Source organism: Mustela putorius, unplaced genomic scaffold, assembly GCF_011764305.1.
Source record: "Mustela putorius furo isolate JIRA1106 unplaced genomic scaffold, ASM1176430v1.1 tig00537335_pilon_pilon_pilon, whole genome shotgun sequence".
NCBI classification, from domain to species: domain Eukaryota; kingdom Metazoa; phylum Chordata; class Mammalia; order Carnivora; family Mustelidae; genus Mustela; species Mustela putorius.
The window spans coordinates 5136982-5156403 of NW_025422457.1; the positions used below are offsets into that span (position 1 = coordinate 5136982).

The 19422-nt window shown below is 38.6% G+C and overlaps 1 protein-coding gene across 5 annotated transcripts in view; it reads left to right on the plus strand.

Moving 5' to 3' along the window:
* Positions 1-19422, plus strand: part of SWT1 (SWT1 RNA endoribonuclease homolog) — a 110130-nt gene that overhangs the window by 5051 nt on the left and 85657 nt on the right. For all 5 annotated transcript variants that reach the window (XM_004767959.3, XM_004767960.3, XM_004767961.3 and 2 more), the window contains exons 3-6: positions 1664-1744; positions 5214-5272; positions 11842-12571; positions 18180-18239. In XM_004767959.3, coding sequence (XP_004768016.1) covers positions 1664-1744; positions 5214-5272; positions 11842-12571; positions 18180-18239 — 930 coding nt within the window. The remainder of the gene's footprint in view (positions 1-1663; positions 1745-5213; positions 5273-11841; positions 12572-18179; positions 18240-19422) is intronic.

Consider the following 19422-nt stretch of genomic DNA (forward strand, 5'->3'; position numbering starts at 1 on the left):
GGCAGGCAGAGAGAGGGGGAAGCAGGCTCTCCGTTGAGCAGAGAGCCCGATGTGGGGCTCGATTCCAGAACCCTGGGATCACGACCCGAGCCAAAGGCAGAGGCCTAACCCAATGAGCCACCCAGGTTCCCCTCCCCCCATTCTTTACTTGCATTATTTTGTCGATTCCTCACAACTGTAGGAGATAGGTACTATTATTATCCCAATTATACAAATGCCAGAACTGAGGCTTAGGGAGGTAAGTAATTTGCAGAGGCATTTCTGACTTGATGCTAGGCTCCCCCAGACTCTCCTTTACATAGAAATAACTCACCATTAGACCTTTTTGCACCACCTTCATCATTTACTGAGCATTGTAAGGTTATATGCTCTTCAGTCAGAATGGGCCATCATATTCAGCGGGAGGCTGAGTTCGGAATGGATGCTCACCAAGTGTCCTTTGCTGACTCCGCCTCGTCTTAAACTATAACTTCAAGTGCCCAGTTGTATTTACCCAGTTGAGAAGTTGCAGTTCCATTCTTTCATTTGGTTGGGCCTACATCCTGGTTGTCACCCCCCACCTGCATCGAGTCTATCAGCAAATTGTATCAGCCTTCTCTTAACAAGATAGTCTGACTCCCTCCTCTGCTACCACCAGACAATCAGCTGGCCTCCTCAGATGGTTGCAGGAGTTTCCAAATTGATCTCCCTGCTTCCACCTTTGCCTCCCATTGTTCTCTTCTCAACAAGCCCCCAGGATGATCCTGTTAGAATGTGAGTCAGATCATGTCTCCTTTGCTCAGTACTACCTGTTGGTTGTCCTCCTCACCCAGCGTGCCAGCTGACGTCCTGGCGGGGGCCTACAAAACAACTGACCCCCCCATCTGGCTTCCCTCTCATTCTCCTGTTGCCTTCACCATTTTGTGGTTTCGCAATCCAGGCACATTCCTGCCTCAGGGGCTTTGCCCTTCAGTGGAAAACTCTAGATAAGCACATAGTTTCTTCTTCCCTCCTTCAGGTCTCCAGTCTTCTGTCAGCTTATCAGTGGGGCTTTTTCTGACTACCCTGTTTAAAATTGCAGCTGCTTTTTTTACACCACCTCCCAGCCCTTCCTGCCCTCTTTCTCTTTTATAATTTTTTTCCTAGTGTCTCATCTGACATGGTAAATATATTGTTTATTTATAAATTCCTGCCCCAAATTTTATCTTCCATGAGGGCAGGGACTTCTGGGTTTTCATTAATCTGTCCCCACCATCTAGAATATCTTTGGTACACAGTAGGTCCTCAAAATATGTTTGTCCTGGGTCTACTGAATTTTGGATCCCCTGGGAAATGACTGGATATATGGTTTTGCTTTGTAGACGACTGAATTCCACCATGGCAATGCCTCCTCCCGAAGCCTTTATCTGAGCGGTCAACTGGCCCTCCAGCTTTAGCTCTCGTATCCTATCTCATCTCTAATTCAAGAGCATCTAGATCTTCTGATTTCTACTTGAGTCTTCCTTCTAATTGAGTTTCCCTCCCCCTTACCAAAGTTTGTGTGGCTTTAAACATTTTTCCCTCCAAAGTTTATTATGAATGTAGAAAGAATGTTAGTTTATAATAACAATGATTAAATAACGCTGTCTTAGACTGTGCTTAATTTTGTGCTTTTTTTTTCTTTTTTTCCAAATGGCATGCTTAGGATAAGACAGAGAAAAAAACTTCAAGTTCTACTAGTTCAGCTTGCTGTGTAAGGTCAGTTTCATCAGAGAAGAGAAAACTGGTGAGTGTTCGTATATTGTAGCCAACTCTTAGATATTATTAATATTAAAGTTTTAATGTGTGATGAGAAGGTTTATGATACATATTCCCCCACTACTTTTCCACTCATTTTTTCTTTCTCTTATACTTTGCGATAGCCAATAGAAAAAACACCAGTGTTTGGTTTCTTCCTTCTACTCACCAAAAAGGATTTAATAAGTTATTTCTTTGTGCAGTTAGACTCTATCATGCAGAGTTAGACAACATGGATATAAATTAAGAGAGTTTTTTTTTTAATTCAATTAGCCAACATATAATACATCATTAGTTTCAGATGTGTAGGCGTCAGTAATTCAGCAGTTGCATATGACACCCAATGTTCATCACATCACATGCCCTCCTTAATGCCTGTCACCCAGTTACTCCATCACCCCATCCATCTGCCCTCCAGCAACCCCCAGTTTGTTTCCTATAGTTAAGAGTTTGTCATGGCTTGTCTCGCTCTCTGATTTTTTCCCATTCAGTTTTCCCTTCCCTTATGATCCTCTGCACTGTTTCTTATATTCCAAGAAATATGAGAAATAGAAGTTATATATATTATTAATTATATTAATCATAATTATATTTATATAAATACACAATATTTATACTATATTAATATATATTATTAGTTAATTATATGAATTATAATCATATTTATAATTCATATAATCAATAAGTAATATATTCCAAATTAATAAATATCAATATATTCAATAATTAACAAAGTATGAATTATAATTAATATAATTAATCAAAAATTAATTATATGAATTATATTTATAATTCATAAAATTAATAAGTTATATATAATTAATATATTCCAAGAAATATAAGATGAAATATAAGTGAAACCATATGATAATTGACTTTTTTTGATTGACTTATTTCACTCAGCATAATATCCTCCAGTACCATCCACGTTAATGTAAATGGTAAATATTCATCCTTTTTTGATGGATGAGTAATATTCCATTGTGTGTGTGTGTGTGTGTGTGTGTATGTATACACACACCATATCTTTATCCATTCATCTGTCAATGGACATCTGGGCTCTCTCCACAGTGGCTATTTGGTCATTGCTGCTATGCACAGTGGTGTACAGGTGCCCCTTTGGATCACTACATTTGTATCTTTGGGGGAAATACCCAGTAGTGCAATTGCCGGGTCATAGGGTAGCTCTATTTTCAACTTTTTGAGGAACCTCCATACTGTTTTCCAGAGTGGCTGAACCAGTTTGTGTTCCCACCAGCGGTGTAGGAGGGTTCCCCTTTCTTTGCATCCTTGCCAACATTTGTTGTTTCCTGTCTTGTTAATTTTAGCCATTCTCACAGGTGCGAAGTGGTATTTCATTATGGTTTTGATTTGTTGTTTCCTTGATGCCAAGTGATGTCGAGCATTTTTTCATGTGTCTGTTGGCCATTTGGATGTCTTCTTTGGAGAAATGTCTGTTCATGTCTTTTGCCCATATCTTGACTGGGTTATTTGTTTTTTGCATGTTGATTTTGATAAGTTCTTTATAGATTTTGGATACTAGCCCTTTATCTGATATGTCATTTGCAAATATTAAGAGAGTTTTTAAGTCTTTTCCCATATATGGTTTTATTTGGCTTTACAAGATCCTTTGGAGGTAGCCAAGGCAGATGCGTAGCATTTGTGTTTTCAGATTCAGAAATTGAGATCTAGGAGGTTAAGTGACTTGTCCAAGGACACAAAATTGTTTATAGCAACAGAGCCAAATCCAGAGTCATGCAAATAATTAAAAAGACATTAAGCTAGTACATGGGTGGTTGGTGAAGTACTCAGGGCATTCAGGTTGATGTTAGGTGTATGTCGGGATAGCACTGTGGTCATGGGTAATAAGGGAAAGTAATTATGAAAATTGTGGGAATACAGAATTCTGTTTTTAAGGATTTGCTTGTTTTTATATAATGACACTGCTGTTTCAATTTGTTTCTGTATTAGCCTTCTTAAAACACAGATTTCAATATATTTCTTCTCTATTGAAAAATCACTTTTTAGTCTGGCATTCTGGACCCTCCTAAATTTGGTCACACCTTAACTAGCCAGTTTTCTTTTTTCTTCCTGAAAACAGCCCTTTTGCTTCTACCTAGGCTGGTTTATTTTTCTCTTTTGAGTTTATACCAGTCATCTCCAGCTGCTTAGAATGCCTAAGTTTTCTTAGCAGAGGCCACCTTTTTCTTTTACTTGTTAATCTTTATTTAATCTATATTCAATCTTTAGTGTGTGTGTGTATACTTATGTATGTATGTATATACGTGTGTGTGTGTATACACACACATATATATATATATACATATATGTATATATATATGAATGAAATATTTATTAAGGGTGCCAGGGTGTTTCAGTCAGCTAAGCATCTGCATTCAACTTATCCATTCCTGTGTTGGGCTCCCTACTCTGAAGGGAGCTTGCTTCTCCCTCTGTCTCTGCCTCTCGCTGTCTCTCATGAATAAAATAACATCTTTTTAAAAATTTATTTATTTATTTATTTGACAAAGAGGGAGAGAGAGAGAGAGCGAGAGAGGGAACCCAAGCAGGGGGAGTGGGAAAGGGAGCAGACTCCTCACTGAGCAGGGAGCCTGATGCTGGGCTCAAACCCAGGACCCTGGGATCATGACCTGAGCCGAAGGCAGCAGCTTAATCCACTGAGCCACCAGGTGCCCCTCAATCTTCAGCATATATTTTGTCCACCTTTTTTCCTAAGTATGTTCCAACTTTTGGTGTTCGATATTTTGAACTCTTTTATGACTTACTGTATGTTCTTCTGCTTTCACACTTAGGTATATCATTTCATTAGATTATTTGTATATATTCTTCTCCTCTCTGTTCTTTAACGTCTATAGGACAAGGGCTATATCCTGTTTCTCTCTTACTTCTCTTGTGCCTAGGCCTGTATCCCCAGAACACATGAAGAGACAGATTGGTAGAGATAGTAGACAGAACTGTTTCAATCCTGGCTCCGCTGCTGACTTGCTCTGTAATGTTAAGGAAGATACTTTTCTCTGTTTGTACTTTGAGTACTTTACCTATAAAATGGGGCATGATGATAATACCTGTTGTACAGGATTATTGGAAAGGTTAAATAAATTATTGTGTTAGGGGGTGCCTGGATTGCTCAGTCCTTAAGCATCTACCTTCGGCTCAGGTCATGATCCCAGGGTCCTGGGATCGAACCTTACATCAGGATCCCTGCTGGGCAGGAAGCCTGCTTCTCCCTCTCTCATTCCCCCTGTTTGTATTCCCTGTCTCACTGTGTCTCTCTGTCAAATAAGTAAATAAAATCTTAAAAAAAAAATTATTATGTCAGCCTATTCACCATTACATAGATGTGGGGAAAAAATATTGTCTCCCAGTCTTTCTCCTGTAACTAAAGTGTCAGTGCATGATTTCTATTTCCTGAATGATTCATTTTTCTTTTCTTTCAGAAATCAGATCATACAGACATTCTATACTGTGATGTAAAAAGAAGACAAGAGCTGAAAAGGTGAATTCCTTCTTTTTGTTGATATCTTTTACTTTTGGAGGCTTAGAATTGTGAGACTAAATATTTTGATACGCAAAGTTTTTTATTTGATCAGTACTGATTTGCATGCCAATATTTCTAGCTGTAGCACAGGTTATAATTATTGAATTTTTTTTTTCAAAGATTTTATTTATTTATTTGACAGAGAGATCACAAGTAGGCAGAGAGGCAGGCAGAGAGAGAGAGGGAAGCAGGCTCCCTGCTGAGCAGAAAGCCCAATGTGGGGCTCGACCCCAGGACCCTGAGATCATGATCCAAGCTGAAGGCAGAAGCTAAACCCACTGAGCCACCCAGATGCCCCTGATTTGTTTTTTGAAGATTTTATTTATCTGCGAGAGAGAGACAGCAAGAGTGCACAAGCAGTGTGGGAGATGGAGAGGCAGAGGGAGATGCAGAGACCCACTGAGTCGGGAGCCCAAATCAGGGCTCAATCTCAGGACCCTGGCGTCATGACCTGAGCCAAAGGCAGATTTTTAACAGACTGACATTATTGAATTTTTTAAATATTAGTGTAGATTTAATAAAAAGTTGAGGGAAATAAAAAGTCTATCACAATTCTATGCTATGTAAATGACACTTTCAAGTAAAATGCAGATTTTTATCTCTGGTGATTTGATTTTGACACATTCTTATAAGATGCATAACTTTGTTACATATAGTAATAGAAGAAGTTGTGTGGGTGGTTTAGAAATGTTGTAAAGATAAGTTATATATTCCCTGTGAAGAGAATATGTTGCTTATTGAATTATTATAGTTTTAAAATCACGTTATTTAAATAGGATATAGCTACAACTAGAGAACTTGTAGCATAATGGTAGGGATAATGGAGATTCCTTTTCTTTATTTTCTGTGTTCTTTGGATAAAAATTTCAGAGAACTTTGTGATGATGGCATTTCTTGCCACTAATGGGGTAAGTATAAAAGTATAGTGTCTGATGAAAGTAGATGAGATCATAGATTCTCTGAAAGTAAGTGGCTGTGGGAAAATGATAAAAATGGCATTAAATATATACATAAAATTTCTGCTTCCCAGACAAATTTAGTTAATGTTTGCTAAAAACAAGAAATTCAGCTTGCCTCTGCCTTTTCTTCAGGTTTTTTTTTTTGTCTCCTCTTCTTTGTGATACTTTGCTTCTATATTATTATTCTGTTATGAATTTGACATCACATTGACTATTACTTTCTACACTTTTTCAAAATGGATTTTTAATGCCTTTTATCCTTATATTCTTCTTTTTTTTTTTTTAGTTCTTAAAACACTGTGGTTTTTCACTAGTTACCTTTAGCCTTAGTAAGGGCACATTTTCTAGCCCTTGATTTTATATGTATGTATAAGAGCATGAATAGACTTTTGATCTTTCTATACAACTATCCTAGACTTGTCCACAATCTTTGGAAGGAGGAAGAAACAGTATTGTTGAATTATTTTGAGAATAGGATCTAAACTATTCTAAGAGTACAACGAAGTGCCCCTTGGCTTCAGTATTTACTCAAAATCTGCAATTTGACTTCAGGTCTTTCAACAATGAATTGTCAAATGCCTACTGCTGCATTTCTGCATTCCTGAACCCACCTGTGATCAATGACCACGCCATTGTGTGGGTTGTCATTGTATCTAACGAGAGTAACAATGTTAGTAATGTGAGCAAGGTGTGGCATTTATATTAATCGTTAATATGTGAATATTTATTTTCAGATATTGGTAAGCTCTCTAGATATAACTTGTAGTGAAATTTTCTTTTGTTGAAGACAAACTGTATGGCATACGAGATATTTTAAAACTGCCTTGTCATGTGTTTAAACAATATGGGATAGGAGCTATTATATAATGAAAAGTTGCCTGGACGAAAGAAAGCTGTCCTACTGTGCTTTGCAAACATTAGTATCGACAGTGCAGAACTTCTTTTTTGGGTTGCCTGAAGAGAATGTGGCTCATTCGCTGCTGTTGTTTATCCATTGGAGAAATAAACAAACTTACTTGCCTCAAGGTTATGAGTATTTATTTATGGTATGTGGCATCTTCTGTAAAAATTTCCCTATTCAGTATAGGGATAGTCCCAAAATTGGTGTGCAATGAAAGCTGAGGTGCAGATGAAAAATGAGAATTTTATCATCCTGAAGCCACTTAATTGTGGTAATATATTACCACAATTCTCAATCCATGGTTTGAGTATATATAGATGTATTAACAATGAAAAATCACCAAGGGCAACAATCTTTTTTAAAATTTAAAATCAATTAATTAACATACAGTGAATCATTAGTTTCAGAGTTAGAGTTCAGTTATTATCAGTTGCATAAAACACCCAGTGCTCATTCCATCAGGTGCCCTCCTTAATGCCCTCACCTAGTTACCCCATCTCCCCACCCACTTCTCCTTCAGCAACCCTCAGTTTGTGTCCCATAGTTAAAAGTCTCTTGTGGTTTGTCTCTCTCTCTCTCTGATTTCATCTTATTTTATTTTTTCTTCCCTTCCCCTGTGTTCATTTGTTTTGTTCCTTAAATTAAGGGCAACAATCCTAAATCTGCTTTTGAAAATATTCAGAGAGCATTTCTCTGAGCAGTGCACTTTCAGTTAGTGGGATTTCTTCACAAGGTTGTATCACCACTGTTGACCAAATCTTTTTAAGTCCAGGAATTGAAGAGGTGAGAAGTTTTGCCTTAGTTACTGTTAGATAGATGGCAACATTGCCACCAGCAAAGCCATTATTGGCAGAATTAGCCGAAAAGTAATTTATTATTCAACTGAGCTAAGTTGAATGTAAGTATATAATTCAGTATTGTGAGTGTATGCCATGATGACCAACAAAGAAGTCTAACCGCTGATAGTATTGACAGATTGTTTCTGAGGTATGTCATATTTTAAAATGGCTACTAAATTTTTACATAGTTTAATAATAACGTGTTGACAAAATTCACACTTATTCTTATATCATGAGAGCTCATCTAGGATGTGTTTCAACTTCAGCTGAATATTGATTTTACACTATGTCACTCATAAAAGATACGTACTTTAAAAAATAAGTATTTGCTGCATGTCTAACTTGTATCTAAAAAGACTCAGAGCTTTAGTATTTTGGGTTGCAAATATAAAACTGCATTATCACAATCTAGTCTTTTGTAAGTCTAGTTGATAAGAGTTAAGTTTACGGTTTAATTTTGTTGGTCTTTTAAAAGGTATTATATTGTTGAGTTTTCATTAATTATGACTAAATTATGACTATATAGGCCATGGTCAATAGATGACTATAAAATATGCAGCACAGGGTTGTTGTGGAGAACAAATAAAAAGCAATATGAAGGGGTACCTGGGTGACTCAGTCAGTTAAACATCTGTCTTCAGCTTGGGTCAGGATCCCAGGGTCTTAGGATTGACCCCCACATTAGGCTCCCTGCTTAGTGGTGAGTCTGCTTCTCCCTGTCTCAAAAATAAATAAAATCTTAAAAAAAAAAAAAGAAAAAAGAAAAAAAAAAGAAAATGCTGAGGGAACTACAGGGTCCCCTTAAAATTTTTGAGTTATGGTTTCTGTGTTCTCCTAGTTTTTCTTTAATACAGTTGGCATTGTAAACGTGGTATATTATTAGAAGCCAAAGTCCTATTAAAATTTCAAGTTTTTTTTTTTTTTTAAGATTTTATTTATTCGTCAGAGAGAGAGTAGGCAGAGAGGCAGGCAGAGAGAGAGGAGGAAGCAGGCTCCCCACTGAGCAGAGCGCCTGATGTGGGGCTCGATCCTGAGATCATGACCTGAACCAAAGGCAGAGGCTTAACCCACTGAGCCACCCAGGTGCCGTCAGGTTTTGTTTTATCATTATTTACTACCAGATAAATAATGGTGGGCAGTCTTTTTGTAGGCAGAGATAGAAAGAAAATGGAATCCAATGAAGACTCAGGTGAAACTCCCATAAAAACTCCCGAGGTGTTTATAGTTTGCTCTTACGTAATTATTTGAGAAATCAGCTGTTTCCTTTCTTTTTCTCCCCCCAACCAGAGTGAAAGCAAATTGGGGGTCAGAACTCTATTGCATATGTCCTCCATGGCTTCTCCAGGGCCTCGTAGAGTGACAGGCACTTAGAAGGCACTCAAAATCATTGAAGTTTTTTCGCCTTTTTTTCTGACTACCGAATAATATCAACTTTTATGAAGCAGGAAATTTCACTTCTAGCTATTGCTACTTCTAACATTTTAGCATATTTCATTCTTGACTTTTTACTGTATTTATTTAAATTGTTGAGACCACATGATATATACAGATTTTTGCCCTGCTTGATTTTTGCTTAATATTTTATGAATATGTTTTGTTAGATCATTGAAAACTTTCATAAACATCATTTAAAATGACCATGATACTCTGTCATATTTAGTAGAATGACATATTTCTTAGTCATTTCCAAAATTTTAGTATTTACCCTTTTACCTTACTTACTATTATAAATCCTGAATTTTAAAAATGATTTTGGTCCATTTTTAATTTTTTTCACCTTGGTATAGATTTCTAAAATGGGAATTACTAGGAAGTCAAAGAATATGAGCATTTTTAGAATTCTTAATTATATCATCAAATTGTTTTATGAACACTCTCTCTCTCTCTTTTTTTTTTTCCCTTGAGAGAGAGAAGGAGCACAAGTGGGGGTCAGGGGGTAAAGTGGAGAGGGAGGGGCAGCAGGGTAGGGAGGGAGAGAATCTTAAACAGGCTCCAGGCTGAGTCTGATGTGAGGCTCGATCTCACCACCCTGAGATCATGACCTGAGCCGAAATCAAGAGTGAGGTACTTCCTCAACTGAGCCACCCAGGCTCCCTACCTTTGTGGAACTCCTGTATCATTTTGCATTTCTACCATGAGAGGGCCCATTTTTCAAACCTTTGTCAGTATTTAATGTTGTTTGTTTGTTTTTAAAGATTTTATTTATTTATTTGACAGACAGAGATCACCAGTAGGCAGAGAGGCAGGCAGAGAGGGAGGGGGAAGCAGGCTTCCCGCTGAGCAGAGAGCTGGATGTGGGGCTCGATCCCAGGACCCTGGGATCATGACCCGAGCTGAAGGCAGAGGCTTTAACCCACTGAGCCACCCAGGCACCCCTTAATGTTGTTTTAAAATCTTTGTTAACTTGATAAAAAAAAATGGTATGCTGTTATAATTAGAATGTCTTAAAAAAAAAAAACGATGTCTTTGATTACTAGTAAAGTTAAACTTTTCCCCCAAATATCTATTAGCCAATCCCTTTTTCTCATCAATAATTTTCTGTTTATGTCCTATTCTAGAATCAGTACTTTTTTTTTTTTTTAAGATTTTAGGTATTTGTTCGAGAGGGAGAGAGAGCACAAGTAGGATGGGGGGCAGAGGGAGAAACAGACTTCCTTCTGAACGGGGAGCCCGATGTGGGGCTTGATCCTGAGACTCCTGGATCATGACCTGACCCCAAGACAGATGCTTAACCAACTAGCCACCCAGGCACCCAGAGTCAGTACTTTTTGATGAGCTTTTCATTTACTAAGGCTAATAAACTGTCACATATAAAATGAATACCATTTCCCAGTTTTAAAAATTTTCTTATTCTTTAATATGCTAAGGCTTTAAAGTGAATAGTCATTTTTAAATTTATTTTAAAGATTTTATTCATTTGAGAGAGAGATTACAAGTAGGCAGAGAGGCAGGCAGAGAGAGAGAGGGGGAAGCAGGCTCCTCGCTGAGCAGCGAGCCCGATGTGGGGAGCTTGATCCCAGAACCCTGAGACCATGACCCGAGCTAAAGGCAGAGTCCCAATCCAGTGAGCCACCCAGTGCCCCCTATTTATTTATTTTAAAAATTTTATTTATTTAAGTAATCCCTACACCCAACGTGGAGCTCAGGTTTATGACCCCAAGATTAAGAGTCACATGCTCTTCTGACTGAGCCAGCCAGGCTCCTCATAAATAGTCATTTACAATTATTCTTTTTCTTTGTGATTTTTCCCACCGTTCTTAAGTTTAGGAAGCTCCCTATTAAGAAATTAGATTAACTATTTCCTTTTTTCCCCTATGGTTTTTAAGGGGTTAATATGAAGTGTAGCAGTTGTAATTATTTTGTACTTCAATATTTAATCTGTATGGAATTTATGCTGCCTGGTATTATATAAAGCTGTAAATTTGGTTTTTGTCCAAATAGACCAGTTATGCCATTACCATTTGTAATTCTTTCACTTCTCTTTATGTACCCATTTTTTATTCTTTTTTTTTTTTTTTAAAGATTTTATTTATTTATTTGACAGAGATCACAAGTAGGCAGAGAAGCAGGCAGAGAGAGAGGAGGAAGCAGGTTCCATGCTGAGCAGAGAACCTGATGTGGGGCTCGATCCCAGGACCCTGAGATCATGACCTGAGCTGAAGGCAGCGGCTTAACCCACTGAGCCACCCAAGCGCCCCCCCATTTCTTATTCTTTATGAAATTTGTATCAGACCAGTTCTGTCATTTCTTGACTGAATAACACAGTACAGCATTATGTATGATCATGTATAATTGCAATGTAACTTGGGTTTCTGTGTTGCTTTACAGATTGGACGTAGCAACCGAGCCTCCAGGAAGGAAACAAAAAATCAGTTCTTCATCCCAAGGCCCTGTTAAACTCCAAGAAGCATCATATTCAAATGCTAATCAAATTATTTCACCGAGTCCTTCTTCACAAGGAACTAAAAAAGATCTAAGGAGATATGTAGATTTTAAAGATATTAAATTGACAAATCTTAAGAATAAGCCTGACCATGGAATTAAAAACCTTAGTAATCCTAAAATGGCCAAAGATGTAAAACCTAAAACTGAAGTCCAGGCAAGTGAAAAACAATGGCCTCATGTACTTGCTCAGAGGGAGAAGATGAAAGAACTCAAGAAAGAAAGGCACAGGAAATGTAGGGACAGTTCTGAAAAACGCGTTTCAGAGAAATGCAAGAGAATCCATTTTTCTCAGGATCATAATTCCAACAAGATACTTAAGGAACCCCTTGAATCTAGAAGGAGGAGGATCAGTTTCAAAATCCCCGTAAAATCCCGTGATACCTTCCAGAAGCTTGTAGAAGAAAATGTCTTCAGTTTAGAGTCTAACAAGTCAAAGACTAAGCAGGAGAAGAAATGCCTGGAAAGCTCCCAAGTTTCATTAAATTTGACCAGGCATAAAAGTGAACATTTATTTTCAGATTCCACATCTAAGCAGGTTGTTCATGAGTGGAAAGTAAAAAACCATCCTGAGCAACAAGAAAGTGATTCAAGTTCCAGGGAAAACGTAATCCAGGTAAGGTGGTGTAAAATGTTAATACAGGTTTTAGGAGAGAATTTTAATAGGATCAGGTTTGTTTCTGTTACGAATAAGATCACAGAGAGCTCATTCTGTTTAATCAGGAAGATATATGTTAGTTCCTTTATCTTATCCCTTTAATTCCAACCTCCTTAGGAAGATATCCTGGCAAGTATCAAGGATCCTAATAGAAGGTGATAATGTGAAAGGTGGAAAGAAGCAGTTACAAACAGTCCTTTCAGAAAAGCCCTGCAACTGTCTCTTGGGCACTTCTGTAACCCTGGGTACTATAGAACGTCCAAGGGTCAATATTCTGAATAGCTATTCTTCTAACAGTCATATTAGAGTTCCACTGTATGCCAGGCACTGCAGTCATGGTGTCTGCTTCCAGAGACTTATCTATGTGAGGAGACACACAAACAATCAATCACCTTATGTCTGATAAGTACTTACCACTTAACATAGGAATCCAGAGTAATGTAGAGAGAAACCTTAAGAAGAGTTTACTGGAGGGGGTAACATTGAACGTGAGAGCTGAAAAATGAAAAGGAGTTAACTCAAGGGAAGGCCAGGTCGGTGGGATAGGAGAAGCAGGGATGTTCCCGGCAAAGGGAACTACGTATACCGAGATCTGGGTTGGAAAGTTTTGCTTTTAAGTTATGTAATAAATCAGAATGTGTGAACTAATAGGAGAACCTCATCTCTCTACAGTCTTGTTTATGTGGCAAATAACATTATTTACCTTTAAGAGAACTTTCAAATCCTTGGAATTTCACAGCTTCCAACAGACTGAAATTTGGAGACTGCTTTTAAACAGGGCTGGTTGAGGGGCGCCTGGGTGGCTCAGTAGGTTAAGCGGCTGACTCTTGATTTCGGCTCAGGTCGTGATCTCATGGGTCATGGGATTGATCCCTGCGTGGGACTCTGCACTCAGTGTGGAGTCTGTCTCTCCCCTCCCCATCTTCCTTGCCACTCATGCTCTATCTAAAATAAATCAATAAGATCTTCAAAACAAAGCAAAACAAAACAAAACAAAACAGGGCTGGTTGAATGTACCTCCTTTTAGGAAGAAAACTGTAGACTGCAGTATAAAATACTTCTTAGGAGAAACAGAGGGATTGTCACGAAGGAGACCCGAAGAGCTGGAGAGAGGACTTTCTGTTCGGTGAACTTGAAGGAGTCCAAAGAAGAACAACTGAGTTTGTTCTTTTTATTGCTTTCTTAAAGAAAAGCTCCAGTTTTCCTGCGTTATAACCAGTTCTCTAGCATAAAATGTGAGAATGGAGTTTGAAGCTGGGAGTATGTTCATTGAACATCTTTGTGTCGTTGCTTAATGTTCATTCCCCTGTACTGTGCATCTAAAGATGTGAGCAATCTCCAGCAGTATTTTAGTTTAGTTTTTTTTTTTTTTCCCCCCAAGATTTTATTCGTTTGTCAGAGAGAGCAAGAGAGCACAAGCAGGGGGAGCAGCAGGAAGAGGGAGAAGCAGGTCCTCCACTGCAGGGAGCTCAAAGAGGGGCTCGATCCTAAGATCCCGGGATCATGACCCAAACCAAAGGCTGACCCCTAACTGACTGAGCCACCCAGGCGCCCCTACCTTATAGTTTCTTTTAGTCTCTACATAGAATTACCACATAAATCAAAAGAGGTATATAGTATGAATATTAAGTTGTAGGAGAAGCAGTTTTTGTTTTTGTTTTTTTAAAGATTTTATTTATTTTGAGAGAGAGACAGTGAGAGAGAGCATGAGAGGGGAGAAGGTCAGAGGGAGCAGACTCCCCATGGAGCAGGGAGCCCGATGCAGGACTCGATCCCAGGACTCTGGGATCATGACCTGAGCCAAAGGCAGTCACTTAACCAACTGAGCCACCCAGGCGCCCCAGGAGAAGCAGTTTTTACATGGTTACTTTCCAGTTATTGGAATTAAAACTCTTTATCCGCTATTCTTTTTTTTTTTTTTTTTTTTTTTTTTTAAGATTTTATTTATTTATTTGACAGAGAGAAATTACAAGTACACTGAGAGGCAGGCAGAGAGAGAGAGAGAAGGAAGCAGGCTCCCTGCTGAGCAGAGAGCCTGATGCGGGACTCGATCCCAGGACCCAGAGATCATGACCTGAGCCGAAGGCAGCGGCTTAACCCACAGAGCCACCCAGGCGCCCCTCCGCTATTCTTTAATAGCAGTCCTATCAGACTTAAAGTCATTTAGACACAGGAGCAGCAAGTAAATATTGTTCTTATCTTGAATATATTCTCTAGCATATTATCGACAGTAGCTACTCTTAATATTATGTTTATTGTTTTCCTCACAAGTTCCTCAATAGATAATTATCTTCCTAAAATGATGAGAGTACTTTATAGGGAAATAATTGTTATTTTCTGGATTTGGTAACCCTGTTATTTAGTAATCCTGTTACGCTTTCCTAAGAGAAAAAACTTCTTTTGTTTCTTAAGTTTTAGGGTCCTTTGATAGAGACCCCTTTTCTGTATCCTCCCCTCACCCTTGCAAACCAACACTCTAAAGATTTATGGTTTATAGGACACTGCAAACAGCATCCCACTTAATACTTACAGACCTATGAGGTAGCTGTTCCGCAGTTTATCAAACATTAATTAAAGCTACCTGTTATGTATTAGGTTCATCTCTAGGTTCTGGGGTCTTAGAGATGAGTAAAATGATCTTTACCCTTAGGAAGTTCCCAGGGAGGCCGATTAGTAGACAGATACAGTTGCAATTTAGTGAAATACATATTAGAGCCCTACAAATTCGACTGGTGTTAGTATAAGTTTGGGGGTAAGTTCAGGAAAGGCTCACCAAGGTGGAGATTCTTGAGAGTGGTAGTGAAGGGTGTGTAGAGCAAGGACCAGGTAGGACCAGGATAGAGGGCCACAGTCATGAGGTTGTATGACAGGAGTGTACATGGGCACGTAAGTTGTTCAGCATGACTAGAGTTGAGATGTGTAGAAAATCTATGTATAGGAGAGGCTGTGGGAGAGGAAGCCAGGGTTCAGACAATGGAGTACTTTGTATCCCATGGGAAGGGTTTTTTTGTTTGTTTTATCTTGTATCCTGCAGATGGTATGGAAAGCCATCGACACATAATCGGGGAAGCAGTGTAATCTGGTTTTCAGATTAGAATCACTCCAGTAGATAAAACCATTGTTAGTTTTGTTATTTATACTCCTATTTGCCATCCGCAGAATACTGTATCCCAGTTCATTTATTTACTAAAGCATGGTAAGAAGAGGGGAACAGTTAAATGCCCACTGAGACTTCCCTTTTTAATAAGGAGAGGTCTTCAGAAACCACTGATGTGAGCTTGGTTTGGAGGAGTGACAGAACTTGTTGAAGTCCCTGGAAGTAGCCTGTGGTCAAAGAGAGTGAAGGGTAGTCAGGACCTAAATAAACAAACAAAACTTCAAACATCAGGAGTCATAGGAAATTCTGGTAATAATCTCTACCTTGTTTGGCACTTCCTAATCAGAGAGAACCTTAGGGATCTGGTGAAATTTAAAGTCAGATGGAGAATCATGGGACAGTAAAGGTATCATGAACTTAGTGTGTGATGTATATGGTGTTATATATACCATATGAGGACTGATGTTGGGAAGTCAGGATGAGAGCCGAATTCCCAGTAAGCAACATATGATACACTTGTTTAAAGACAGTATGTCATTTCTGCCATTTATAGCTGCCTGAGTTTGGTGTTATGTCAGAGAATTCTTAGATGATGATTTTGGTTTAGTGGTGGCTTTTGCTGAGTTCACTATTACCTGTACAGAGGGTCAGGTAAGTCTTATCTGCTTACCAACAGTGCCAGTGAAAACTTGGAATTAATATATTTTCAACCTCTGCTAGAGAGAGAATTAAAACACAAACCTCTGGCCCTCCACCCATGTAGAATAACAACTCTTGCAGTTTTCAGCTTTTCCCCTTCAGTCGTCTCCTAATGTTCAGGTTCCCTCTTTTTGTCATGTCACTTTTAGAAATGGGTCAAACTACTTCTGGGTGAAAATTTTCCACCATTGAAGGCCAGCCTGTTTATCTTGTCTGTGGCTCTTTCGGTTTCTCAGGGTGGCATGTAGTTCTGTTCTTAGAACAGGAGTATTTTCAGGGACTTCTGGGTGGCTCAGTCGGTTAAGCGTCTGCCTTCAGCTCAGGTCATGATCCCAGGGTCCTGGACTTGAGTCCTGCATTGGGCTCCTTGCTCAGTAGGGGAGCCTGCTTCTCTCTCTCCTACTCCCCCTGCTTGTTCTCTCTCTCTTTCTCTCTGACAAATAAATAAATTCAATTGTTTAAAAATAATTAAAAAAAAAAGAACATGAGTATTTTCAGGAATGTATATAAGAGGGGCGCCTGGGTGCCTCAGTGGGTTAAACCTCTGCCTTCGGCTCAGGTCATGATCTCAGGGTCCTGGGATTGAGCCCCGCATTGGACTCTCTGCTTAGCGGGGGGCCTGCTTCCTCCTCTCTCTGTCTCTCTGCCTGCCTCTCTGCCTACTTGTGATCTCTGTCAAATAAATAAATAAAATCTTAAAAATAAATAAAAAAAGGAATGTATATATGAATGAGTGAACTTTAAAGACTTTCTACCTTGTTTCCTTGACTTACTAGAATGAGGCTTTTCTATTCTAGGGTCAGTTTCTCTTCTAGGGCCGATTTACCCCAGAGGGGGCATTTGGCTGTCGACTTGATGAAGACATTTTTGACTGTCAAGATTGGGAGGGAGTCGTGCTACTGGTATTTAGTGGGTAGAGGCAGGATACTGTGAAACAGCATAATGTACATCATAGCCCTTAAAACAGAGAATTATCCAATGCCAAGTGCCAGTAGTGCCAAGGTTGAAAACCCTACTCTAGGTATATGCTTCATTCTCTGTCCCCACCCTGCAAGGTTTTTTTTGTTTGTTTTGTTTTATACTGGTTTTTAAAATTATGTTCAATTAGCCAACATACGATACATCATTAGTTTTTGATGTAGTGTTCAACGATTCATTAAGCTGCATATAACTCCCAGTGCTCATCACAACACATGCCCTCCTTAATACCTGTCACCCACTTACCCCATCCCCTTACCCTCCTCCCTTCTGTAATCCTCTGTGTGGTCCCTGAAGTCCAGAGTCTCTCATAGTTTGCCTTCCTCTCTGATTTCTTTCCATTCAGTTTTCCCTCCCTTCCCCTGTGGTTCTCCATGCTATTCCTTATGTTCCACATATGAGTGAAACCATAGGGTAATTGTCTTTCTCTGCTTGACTTATTTCACTCAGCATAATCCCCTCCAGTTCCGTCCATGTCAGTGCAAATGGTGGGTGTTCATCCTTTCTGATGGCTGAGTACAGCCACTCTGGGAAACAGTATGGAGGCCCCTCAAGATATTAAAAATAGAGCTACCCTATGACCCAGCAATTGCACTACTAGGTAATTAGGCCAAAGATACAGTGAAAAGAAGGGGCATGTGCACCCCAGTGTTCATAGCAGCAATGTCCACAAGAGCCAAACTGTGGAAGGAGCTGAGATGCCCTTCAACAGATGAATGATAAAGATGTGGTCCATATATACAATGGGGTATATGCTTCATTCTTAACTAATAAAATTACTTTTCATTTCAGAGTTTTGAAGCTCCATGTTCTTCAGCGTCGTTTGAAAGTATTCAAGATACAGATCAAGAGGTTACTGACATACTTATTTACTTTGAATATTTCAATGAAATTAAGTCAAAACAGTTCCTATATTAATAATAAATAATGACGGGTGCCTGGGTGGCTCAGTGGGTTAAACCTCTGCCTTCAGCTGGCTTGGGTCATGATCTCAGGGTTCTGGGATCGAGCCCCGCATTGGGCTCTCTGCTCTGCGGGGAGCCTGCTTTCCCCCTCTCTCTGCCTGCCTCCTTGCCTACTTGAGATCTTTCTCTCTCTATCAAATAAATAAATAAAATCTTTAAAAAAAATAATGACTATAAACACCTTGGTAATATGAAAGTAGTGATACCTCTAACTTAATCAATATGTACGTTTTACGAAATTATAAAAAAACTACTTGGAAGATATTTACATTTAATTGATCACCTTTTTGTCTTTGTTTCTAGTAAGCTCTAAATGTTTTGGAATAAAGAGCATGGAGCCTATAGCCAAAAGTTACATGAATTTTGATTTAATGTTACCATACTTTTGCATGCTTATGCCTAAGCTTACCAAAATTCAGTATGATATTAATCTGTTGGCTTCATTTTTCTAATTAGCAATAAGGTGAAAATGTTATTCAGTGAAAATGAGAGTACATGCATATTTATTTATTTTTTCACCTGTTGTTTAATTTCCCAGGTAGAATCTCTTGATTGAACCTCTTGGAATTATTGTATAGCTTTTTATGTTTCTTGGTCCTAAATTAAAATTAGGTTCATGAAATACTTTGTAGTTTTCTATTTAAGGAAGACTTTAAAACCATATTGATTGATTTTTATTTGTGATAATCATTTGTATTTTTCTGCCCTGTGGATCAGTGCTTCTTGATAGAAGAAAGATTTCTCATTCCTACTCCAGATCTAGATGAGACATATTAATTCTTAGCATCAAAATACATTAGGGAACTACTTCCCTGAAGTGAGAAGGGTCTTAAAATCTAGATTTCAAAAAAAAAAAATCTAGATTTCAGTTTTTGATGGCTCATAACTAATCTTAGAACAAGAAGAGGCTTATCATCCAGATGAAAAGATAGTTGGCTCCCAAAGTACATTGATGTGAAAACAGGTTGAGAACCAGGTCTACTATGTACTAGGCTCTGTGCAAGGAACTTCATATTATTTAATCCTCACAAAAATAGTAATAGGAAACAGATGTTTAACGTTCTTATTTT